The sequence below is a fragment of the Heptranchias perlo genome, chromosome 39, assembly GCF_035084215.1.
Source record: "Heptranchias perlo isolate sHepPer1 chromosome 39, sHepPer1.hap1, whole genome shotgun sequence".
Taxonomy (NCBI): Eukaryota; Metazoa; Chordata; class Chondrichthyes; order Hexanchiformes; family Hexanchidae; genus Heptranchias; species Heptranchias perlo.
This window is the reverse complement of record NC_090363.1, coordinates 14109123-14121989: the sequence shown is the minus strand read 5'-3', so window position 1 is coordinate 14121989 and position 12867 is coordinate 14109123. Positions and strand designations below refer to the sequence as shown.

The 12867-nt window shown below is 30.6% G+C and overlaps 1 protein-coding gene across 1 annotated transcript in view; it reads right to left on the bottom strand.

Annotated features, from left to right (window-relative positions):
• Nucleotides 1–12867, bottom strand: part of LOC137305261 (collagen alpha-1(V) chain-like) — a 522869-nt gene that overhangs the window by 191660 nt on the left and 318342 nt on the right. Inside the window, exon 12 of the mRNA XM_067974118.1 lies at nucleotides 752–826. Coding sequence (XP_067830219.1) covers nucleotides 752–826 — 75 coding nt within the window. The remainder of the gene's footprint in view (nucleotides 1–751; nucleotides 827–12867) is intronic.

The following is a 12867-nucleotide window of genomic DNA, read 5'->3' as shown; positions in this document are numbered from 1 at the left end:
GTTGCATTTAAGGGGAAGCTGGATAAACACATGAGGGAGAAAGGGATAGAAGGATATGCTGATAGGTTTAGATGAAGCAGGGTGGGAGGAGGCTCGTGTGGAGCATAAAAGGCCAGCACAGAGCAGTCGGGCCGAACGGCCTGTTTCTGTGCTGCAGTTTCGATGTAACTCGATGTGTATCAGAAGCTCAGGCATGACCTGTGTGTCGTCAGCCCACCAACATTTTATGAGAGGCACTCTCAGCAAGGGTGCTGGCCCCGGGAGTCTATTTTCACTGGCAGGGGTGGTCGATAACCAGAGGTCACAGATTTAAGGTAATTGGCAAAAGAGCCAGAAGGGGGGGAGATGAGGAGGATTTTTTTTGACGCAGCGATGTGGAATGCGCTGCCTGAAAGGGTGGTGGAAGCAGATTCAATAATAGCTTTCAAAAGGGAATTGGATAAATGTTTGAGAAATTTTCAGGGCTGTGGGGAGTGGGACTAATTGGATAGCTCTTTCGAAGAGCCGGCACAGACAGGATGGGCCGAACGGCCTTCTCACTGTAAAATTCGATGATTCCATCTACTTCAGCGAGTGATCCGCAGCCCGTGGGAACGAGTGGTGAGGATCATCACCGAGGGTATTAAAGAGGGTGCTCCGGGAGCCCTAGGGTGTCGATGGGAGTCTCCTCAGGACCCCGGCCGCTGCTGGGGGAGAGTTTGCTGCTCTGACACGGATTGAAGCCCCCTCCTCCACACACACTCTTACTTACCGGCAACATGAGCGATGTACCAGGTGGGCCGGGCAGCCCATCAGCACCAGGAAGGCCAGCACGGCCAGTGCGACCCTGGAAACACATCACATGATCAGAATCAGACAGAGACACCACGACAACCCAAACAGCAAAACTGGGCCCAGGTTTGAAACAGAGCAAGTGGGCAAATAGAGCAGGTGCAGCACGTAATCAATCAAATACTGTCAATTACTGCACATAATCAATCAAATACTGTCAATTACAGCACGTAATCAATCAAATACTGTCAATTACTGGACAGAATCAAACAAATACTGTCAATTACTGCACAGAATCAATCAAATACTGTCAATTACTGCACAGAATCAATCAAATACTGTCAATTACTGCACTTAATTAATCAAATACTGTCAATTACTGCACGTAATCAATCAAATACTGTCAATTACTGCACAAAATCAATAAAATACTGTCAATTACTGCACATAATCAAATACTGTCAATTACTGCACGTAATCAAATACTGTCAATTACTGCAGTTAATTAATCAAATACTGTCAATTACTGCAAATAATCAATCAAATACTGTCAATTACTGCACTTAATTAATCAAATACTGTCAATTACTGCAAATAATCAAATACTATCAATTACTGCACAGAATCAATCAAATACTATCAATTACTGCATATAATCAATCAAATACTATCAATTACTGTACATAATCAATCAAATACTGTCAATTACTGCACATAATCAAATACTGTCAATTACTGCACATAATCAAATACTATCAATTACTGCACTTAACCAATCAAATACTATCAATTACTGCACAGAATCAATCAAATACTGTCAATTACTGCACTTAATCAAATATTGTCAATTACTGCACATAATCAATCAAATACTGTCAATTACTGCACGTAATCAATCAAATACTGTCAATTACTGCATATAATCAAATACTGTCAATTCCTGCAAATAATCAATAAAATACGGTCAATTACTGAACAGAATCAATCAAATACTGTAATTTACTGCACTTAATTAATCAAATACTGTCAATTACTGCACGTAATCAATCAAATAATGTCAATTACTGCACATAATCAATCAAATACTGTCAATTACTGCACATAATCAATCAAATACTGTCAATTACTGCACAGAATCAATCAAATACTGTCAATTACTGCACTTAATCAAATATTGTCAATTACTGCACATAATCAATCAAATACTGTCAATTACTGCACGTAATCAATCAAATACTGTCAATTACTGCATATAATCAAATACTGTCAATTCCTGCAAATAATCAATCAAATACTGTCAATTACTGCACAGAATCAATCAAATACTGTAATTTACTGCACTTAATTAATCAAATACTGTCAATTACTGCACGTAATCAATCAAATAATGTCAATTACTGCACATAATCAATCAAATACTGTCAATTACTGCACATAATCAAATACTGTCAATTACTGCACGTAATCAAATACTGTCAATTACTGCAGTTAATTAATCAAATACTGTCAATTACTGCAAATAATCAATCAAATACTGTCAATTACTGCACTTAATTAATCAAATACTGTCAATTACTGCACATAATCAAATACTGTCAATTACTGCACATAATCAAATACTATCAATTACTGCACTTAACCAATCAAATACTATCAATTACTGCACAGAATCAATCAAATACTGTCAATTACTGCACATAATCAAATATTGTCAATTACTCCACATAATCAATAAAATACTGTCAATTACTGCACAGAATCATTCAAATACTGTCAATTAATGCACATAATCAATCAAATACTGTCAATTACTGCACATAATCAAATACTGTCAATTACTGCACATAATCAATCAAATACTGTCAATTACTGCATATAATCAAATACTGTCAATTCCTGCAAATAATCAATAAAATACTGTCAATTACTGCACATAATCAATCAAATACTGTCAATTACTGGATGTAATCAATCAAATACTGTCAATTACTACCCATGATCGATCAAATACTGTCATTTACTGCACATAATCAAATACTGTCAATTACTGCATATAATCAATCAAATACTGTCAATTACTGCACATAATCAATCAAATACTGTCAATTACTGCACATAATCAAATACTGTCAATTACTGTACATAATCAAATACTGTTAATTACTGAATATAATCAAATACTGACAATTACAGGACGTAACCAATCAAATACTGTAAATTACTGCACATAATCAATCAAATACTTTCGATTAATGTACATAATCAAATACTGTTAATTACTGAATATAATCAAATACTGACAATTACAGGACGTAACCAATCAAATACTGTAAATTACTGCACATAATCAATCAAATACTGTCAATTACTGCAGATAATCAATCAAATACTGTCAATTACTGCACATAATCAATCAAATACTGTCAATTACTGCACATAATCAATCAAATACTGTCAATTACTGGAAGCAATCAATCAAATACTGTCAATTACTAGACATGATCGATCAAATACTGTCAATTACTGCACATAATCAAATACTGTCAATTACTGCACGTAATCAATCAAATACTGTCAATTACTACACGTAATCAATCAAATACTGTCAATTACTGAACATAATCAATCAAATACTGTCAATTACTGCACGTAATCAGTCAAATATTGTCAATTACTGCACATAATCAAATACTGTCAATTACTGTGCATAATCAATCAAATACTGTCAATTACTGCACAAAATCAAATACTGTCGATTCATGTACATAATCAATCAAATACTGTCAATTACTGCACAAAATCAAATACTGTCAATTACTGCAGATAATCAATCAAATACTGTCAATTACTGCACATAATCAATCAAATACTGTCAATTCCTGCACATAATCAATCAAATACTGTCAATTACTGGACGCAATCAATCAAATACTGTCAATTACTGCACATAATCAAATACTGTCAATTACTGCACGTAATCAAATACTGTCAATTACTGCAGTTAATTAATCAAATACTGTCAATTACTGCAAATAATCAATCAAATACTGTCAATTACTGCACTTAATTAATCAAATACTGTCAATTACTGCAAATAATCAAATACTATCAATTACTGCACAGAATCAATCAAATACTATCAATTACTGCATATAATCAATCAAATACTGTCAATTACTGCACATAATCAAATACTGTCAATTACTGCACATAATCAAATACTATCAATTACTGCACTTAACCAATCAAAAACTATCAATTACTGCACAGAATCAATCAAATACTGTCAATTACTGCACTTAATCAAATATTGTCAATTACTGCACATAATCAATCAAATACTGTCAATTACTGCACATAATCAAATATTGTCAATTACTCCACATAATCAAATATTGTCAATTACTCCACATAATCAATAAAATACTGTCAATTACTGCACAGAATCAGTCAAATATTGTCAATTACTGCACATAATCAAATACTGTCAATTACTGCACATAATCAATCAAAAACTGTCAATTACTGTACATCAATCAAAGATTGTCAATTACTGTACATAATCAAATACTGTCAATTACTGCACTTAATCAAATATTATCAATTATTGCACATAATCAATCAAAAACTGTCAATTACTGTACGTAATCAATCAAATACTGTCAATTACTGCACATAATCAATTAAATACTGTCAATTACTGGATGTAATCAATCAAATACTGTCAATTACTGCATATAATCAAATACTGTCAATTCCTGCAAATAATCAATAAAATACTGTCAATTACTGCACATAATGAATCAAATACTGTCAATTACTGGATGTAATCAATCAAATACTGTCAATTACTATACATAATCGATCAAATACTGTCAATTACTGGATGTAATCAATCAAATACTGTCAATTACTGGATGTAATCAATCAAATACTGTCAATTACTACCCATGATCGATCAAATACTGTCAATTACTACCCATGATTGATCAAATACTGTCAATTACTGCACATAATCCAATACTGTCAATTACTGCATATAATCAGTCAAATACTGTCAATTACTGCACATAATCAAATACTGTCAATTACTGTAAATAATCAATCAAATACTGTCGATTAATGTACATAATCAAATACTGTCAATTACTGTATACAATCAAATACTGTCAATTACAGGATGTAATCAATCAAATACTGTCAATTACTGCACATAATCAATCAAATACTGTCAATTACTGCAGATAATCAATCAAATACTGTCAATTACTGTACATAATCAATCAAATACTGTCAATTACTGGACGTAATCAATCAAATACTGTCAATTACTATACATGATCGATCAAATACTGTCGATTAATGTACATAATCAAATACTGTCAATTACTGTATACAATCAAATACTGTCAATTACAGCACGTAATCAATCAAATACTGTCAATTACTGGACAGAATCAAACAAATACTGTCAATTACTGCACAGAATCAATCAAATACTGTCAATTACTGCACAGAATCAATCAAATACTGTCAATTACTGCACTTAATTAATCAAATACTGTCAATTACTGCACGTAATCAATCAAATACTGTCAATTACTGCACAAAATCAATAAAATACTGTCAATTACTGCACATAATCAAATACTGTCAATTACTGCACGTAATCAAATACTGTCAATTACTGCAGTTAATTAATCAAATACTGTCAATTACTGCAAATAATCAATCAAATACTGTCAATTACTGCACTTAATTAATCAAATACTGTCAATTACTGCAAATAATCAAATACTATCAATTACTGCACAGAATCAATCAAATACTATCAATTACTGCATATAATCAATCAAATACTATCAATTACTGTACATAATCAATCAAATACTGTCAATTACTGCACATAATCAAATACTGTCAATTACTGCACATAATCAAATACTATCAATTACTGCACTTAACCAATCAAATACTATCAATTACTGCACAGAATCAATCAAATACTGTCAATTACTGCACGTAATCAATCAAATACTGTCAATTACTGCATATAATCAAATACTGTCAATTCCTGCAAATAATCAATAAAATACGGTCAATTACTGAACATAATCAATCAAATACTGTCAATTACTGCACAGAATCAATCAAATACTGTAATTTACTGCACTTAATTAATCAAATACTGTCAATTACTGCACGTAATCAATCAAATAATGTCAATTACTGCACATAATCAATCAAATACTGTCAATTACTGCACATAATCAAATACTGTCAATTACTGCACGTAATCAAATACTGTCAATTACTGCAGTTAATTAATCAAATACTGTCAATTACTGCAAATAATCAATCAAATACTGTCAATTACTGCACTTAATTAATCAAATACTGTCAATTACTGCACATAATCAAATACTGTCAATTACTGCACATAATCAAATACTATCAATTACTGCACTTAACCAATCAAATACTATCAATTACTGCACAGAATCAATCAAATACTGTCAATTACTGCACATAATCAAATATTGTCAATTACTCCACATAATCAATAAAATACTGTCAATTACTGCACAGAATCATTCAAATACTGTCAATTAATGCACATAATCAATCAAATACTGTCAATTACTGCACATAATCAAATACTGTCAATTACTGCACATAATCAATCAAATACTGTCAATTACTGCATATAATCAAATACTGTCAATTCCTGCAAATAATCAATAAAATACTGTCAATTACTGCACATAATCAATCAAATACTGTCAATTACTGGATGTAATCAATCAAATACTGTCAATTACTACCCATGATCGATCAAATACTGTCATTTACTGCACATAATCAAATACTGTCAATTACTGCATATAATCAATCAAATACTGTCAATTACTGCACATAATCAATCAAATACTGTCAATTACTGCACATAATCAAATACTGTCAATTACTGTACATAATCAAATACTGTTAATTACTGAATATAATCAAATACTGACAATTACAGGACGTAACCAATCAAATACTGTAAATTACTGCACATAATCAATCAAATACTTTCGATTAATGTACATAATCAAATACTGTTAATTACTGAATATAATCAAATACTGACAATTACAGGACGTAACCAATCAAATACTGTAAATTACTGCACATAATCAATCAAATACTGTCAATTACTGCAGATAATCAATCAAATACTGTCAATTACTGCACATAATCAATCAAATACTGTCAATTACTGCACATAATCAATCAAATACTGTCAATTACTGGAAGCAATCAATCAAATACTGTCAATTACTAGACATGATCGATCAAATACTGTCAATTACTGCACATAATCAAATACTGTCAATTACTGCACGTAATCAATCAAATACTGTCAATTACTACACGTAATCAATCAAATACTGTCAATTACTGAACATAATCAATCAAATACTGTCAATTACTGCACGTAATCAGTCAAATATTGTCAATTACTGCACATAATCAAATACTGTCAATTACTGTGCATAATCAATCAAATACTGTCAATTACTGCACAAAATCAAATACTGTCGATTCATGTACATAATCAATCAAATACTGTCAATTACTGCACAAAATCAAATACTGTCAATTACTGCAGATAATCAATCAAATACTGTCAATTACTGCACATAATCAATCAAATACTGTCAATTACTGCACATAATCAATCAAATACTGTCAATTACTGGACGCAATCAATCAAATACTGTCAATTACTGCACATAATCAAATACTGTCAATTACTGCACGTAATCAAATACTGTCAATTACTGCAGTTAATTAATCAAATACTGTCAATTACTGCAAATAATCAATCAAATACTGTCAATTACTGCACTTAATTAATCAAATACTGTCAATTACTGCAAATAATCAAATACTATCAATTACTGCACAGAATCAATCAAATACTATCAATTACTGCATATAATCAATCAAATACTGTCAATTACTGCACATAATCAAATACTGTCAATTACTGCACATAATCAAATACTATCAATTACTGCACTTAACCAATCAAAAACTATCAATTACTGCACAGAATCAATCAAATACTGTCAATTACTGCACTTAATCAAATATTGTCAATTACTGCACATAATCAATCAAATACTGTCAATTACTGCACATAATCAAATATTGTCAATTACTCCACATAATCAAATATTGTCAATTACTCCACATAATCAATAAAATACTGTCAATTACTGCACAGAATCAGTCAAATATTGTCAATTACTGCACATAATCAAATACTGTCAATTACTGCACATAATCAATCAAAAACTGTCAATTACTGTACATCAATCAAAGATTGTCAATTACTGTACATAATCAAATACTGTCAATTACTGCACTTAATCAAATATTATCAATTATTGCACATAATCAATCAAAAACTGTCAATTACTGTACGTAATCAATCAAATACTGTCAATTACTGCACATAATCAATTAAATACTGTCAATTACTGGATGTAATCAATCAAATACTGTCAATTACTGCATATAATCAAATACTGTCAATTCCTGCAAATAATCAATAAAATACTGTCAATTACTGCACATAATGAATCAAATACTGTCAATTACTGGATGTAATCAATCAAATACTGTCAATTACTATACATAATCGATCAAATACTGTCAATTACTGGATGTAATCAATCAAATACTGTCAATTACTGGATGTAATCAATCAAATACTGTCAATTACTACCCATGATCGATCAAATACTGTCAATTACTACCCATGATTGATCAAATACTGTCAATTACTGCACATAATCCAATACTGTCAATTACTGCATATAATCAATCAAATACTGTCAATTACTGCACATAATCAAATACTGTCAATTACTGTAAATAATCAATCAAATACTGTCGATTAATGTACATAATCAAATACTGTCAATTACTGTATACAATCAAATACTGTCAATTACAGGATGTAATCAATCAAATACTGTCAATTACTGCACATAATCAATCAAATACTGTCAATTACTGCAGATAATCAATCAAATACTGTCAATTACTGTACATAATCAATCAAATACTGTCAATTACTGGACGTAATCAATCAAATACTGTCAATTACTATACATGATCGATCAAATACTGTCAATTACTGCACGTAATCAATCAAATACTGTCAATTACTAAACATAATCAATCAAATACTGTCAAATACTGCACACAATCAATCAAATACTGTCAATTACTGCACATAATCAAATACTGTCAATTACTGCACATAACCAATCAAATACTGTCAATTACTGTACATAATCAAATACGGTCTATTACTGTACATAATCAATCAAATACTGTGAATTACTGTACATAATGAATCAAAAACTGTCAATTACTGCACATAATCAATCAAATATTGTCAATCACTGCACATAATCAAATACTGTCAATTACTGCACATAATCAATCAAATACTGTCAATTACTGCACATAAACAAATACTCTCAATTACTGCACATAATCAATGAAATACTGTCAATTACTGGATGTAATCAATCAAATACTGTCAATTACTGTACATAATCAATCAAATACCGTCAATTACTGCACATAATCAATCAAATAATCTCAATTACTGCACATAAACAAATACTCTCAATTACTGCACATAATCAATCAAATACTCTCAATTACTGGCTGTAATCAATCAAATACTGTCAATTGCTGCACATAATCAAATACTGTCAATTACTGCACATAATCAAATACTGTCAATTACTATACATAATCAAATACTGTCAATTACTGCACATAATCAATCAAATGCTGTCAATTACTGCACGTAATCAAATACTGTCAATTACTGCACGTAATCAATCAAATACTGTCAATTACTGCAAGTAATCAATCAAATACTGTCAATTACTGCATATAATCAATCAAATACTGTCAATTACTATACATAATCAAATAATGTCAATTACTGCACATAATCAATCAAATACTGTGAATTACTGCACGTAATCAATCAAATACTTTCAAAAACTGCATGTAATCAATCAAATACTGTGAATTACTGCACGTAATCAATCAAATACTTTCAAATACTGCATGTAATCAATCAAATACTGTCAATTACTGCACATAATCAATTACTGTCAATTACTGCACGTAATCAATCAAATACTATCAATTACTGCACATAATCAAATATTGTCAATTACTGCACATAATCAATCAAATACTGTCAATTACTGGATATAATCAATCAAATACTATCAATTACTGCACATAATCAATCAAATACTATCAATTACTGTCAAATACTGCAGGTAATCACGCAAATACAGTCAATTACTGAAGATAATCAAATACTATCAATTACTGCATAAAAGCAATCAAATACTTTCAATTACTGTCAATTACTGCACATAATCAATCAAATACTGTCAATTACTGTACATAAACAATCAAATACTTTCAATTGCTGCACGTAATCAATCAAATACTGTCAATTACTGCACATAATCAATCAATTACTGTCAATTGCTGTGGGTAACCAGTCAATTACTGCACGTAATCGATCAAATACTTTCATTTACTGCACATAAATCAATCAAATACTGTCAATTACTGTATGGAATCAATCACATACGATCAATTACTGCACGTAATCAATCAAATACTGTCAATTACTGCACATAATCAAATACTGTCAATTACTGCACATAATCAATGAAATACTGTCAATTGCTGCACAGAATCAAATATTGTCAATTACTGCACGTAATCAATCAAATACTGTCAATTACTGCACATAATCAATCAAATACTGTCAATTGCTGTGGGTAACCAGTCAATTACTGCACGTAATCGATCAAATACTTTCATTTACTGCACATAAATCAATCAAATGCTGTCAATTACTGTATGGAATCAATCACATACGATCAATTACTGCACGTAATCAATCAAATACTGTCAATTACTGCACATAATCAAATACTGTCAATTACTGCACATAATCAATGAAATACTGTCAATTGCTGCACAGAATCAAATATTGTCAATTACTGCACGTAATCAATCAAATACTGTCAATTACTGCACTCAATCAAATACTGTCAATTACTGCACGCAATCAATCAAATACTGTCAATTACTGCACATAATCAATCAAATACTGTCAATTACAGCACATAATCAATCAAATACTGTCAATTACTGCACATAATCAATCAAATACTGTCAATTACTGCACGTAATCGATCAAATACTTTCAATTACTGCACATAAATCAATCAAATACTGTCAATTACTGTATGGAATCAATCAAATACGATCAATTACTGCACGTAATTGATCATATACGATCAATTACTGCACGTAATCCATCAAATACTATCAATTACTGCACATAATCAAATACTGTCAATTACTGCACATAATCAATGAAATACTGTCAATTACTGCACATTATCAAATATTGTCAAATACTGCAGGTAATCAAATACTGTCAATTACTGCACATAATCAATCAAATTCTGTCAATTACTGCATGTAATCAATCAAATACTGTCAATTACTGCAAAAAATCAATCAAATACTGTCAATTACTGCACGCAATCAATAAAATACTGTCAATTACTGCACATAATCAATCAAATACTGTCAATTACTGCATGTAATCAATCAAATACTGTCAATTACTGTACATAATCAATCAAATACTGTCAATTACTGCACATAATCAATCAAATACTGTCAATTACTGTACATAATCAAATACAATCAATTACTGCACATAATCAATCAAATATTGTCAATTACTGTCAATTACTGCACATAATCAATCAAATACTGTCAATTACTCTATGTAATCAAATACTGTCAATTACTATGCATAATCGATCAATTACTGTCAATTACTGCACATAATCAAATATTGTCAATTACTGTACATCATCAATCAAATACTGTCGATTAATTTACACAATCAATCAAACATTGTCAATTACTGCACATAATCAAATACTGTCAATTACTGTATGGAATCAATCATATACGATCAATTACTGCACGTAATCAATCAAATTCTATCAATTACTGCACATAATCAAATACTGTGATTACTGCACATAATCAATCAAATACTGTGAATTACTGCACATAATCAATCAAATACTGTCAATTACTGCACATAATCAATCAAATACTGTCAATTACTGCACATAATCAACCACATACTGTCAATTACTGCACATAATCAAATACTGTCAATTACTGCACATAATCAATCAAATACTGTCAATTACTGCAGGTAATCAATCAAATACTGTCAATTACTGCACATAATCAATCAAATACTGTCAATTACTGCACATAATCAATCAAATACTGTCAATTACAGCACATAATCAATCAAATACTGTCAATTACTGCACATAATCAATCAAATACTGTCAATTACTGCACGTAATCGATCAAATACTTTCATTTACTGCACATAAATCAATCAAATACTGTCAATTACTGTATGGAATCAATCAAATACGATCAATTACTGCACGTAATTGATCATATACGATCAATTACTGCACGTAATCCATCAAATACTATCAATTACTGCACATAATCAAATTCTGTCAATTACTGCACATAAACAAATACTCTCAATTACTGCACATAATCAATCAAATACTCACAATTACTGGATGTAATCAATCAAATACTGTCAATTGCTGCACATAATAAAATATTGTCAATTACTGCACATAATCAACCAAATACTGTCAATTACTGCAGGTAATCAATCAAATAGTGTCAATTAATGCGCAGAATCAATCAAATACTGTCAATTACTGCACATAATCAATCAAATACTGTCAATTACTGCACGTAATCAAATACTGTCAATTACTGCACATAATCAAATACTGTCAATTACTATACATAATCAAATACTGTCAATTACTGCACATAATCAATCAAATGCTGTCAATTACTGCACGTAATCAAATACTGTCAATTACTGCACGTAATCAATCAAATACTGTC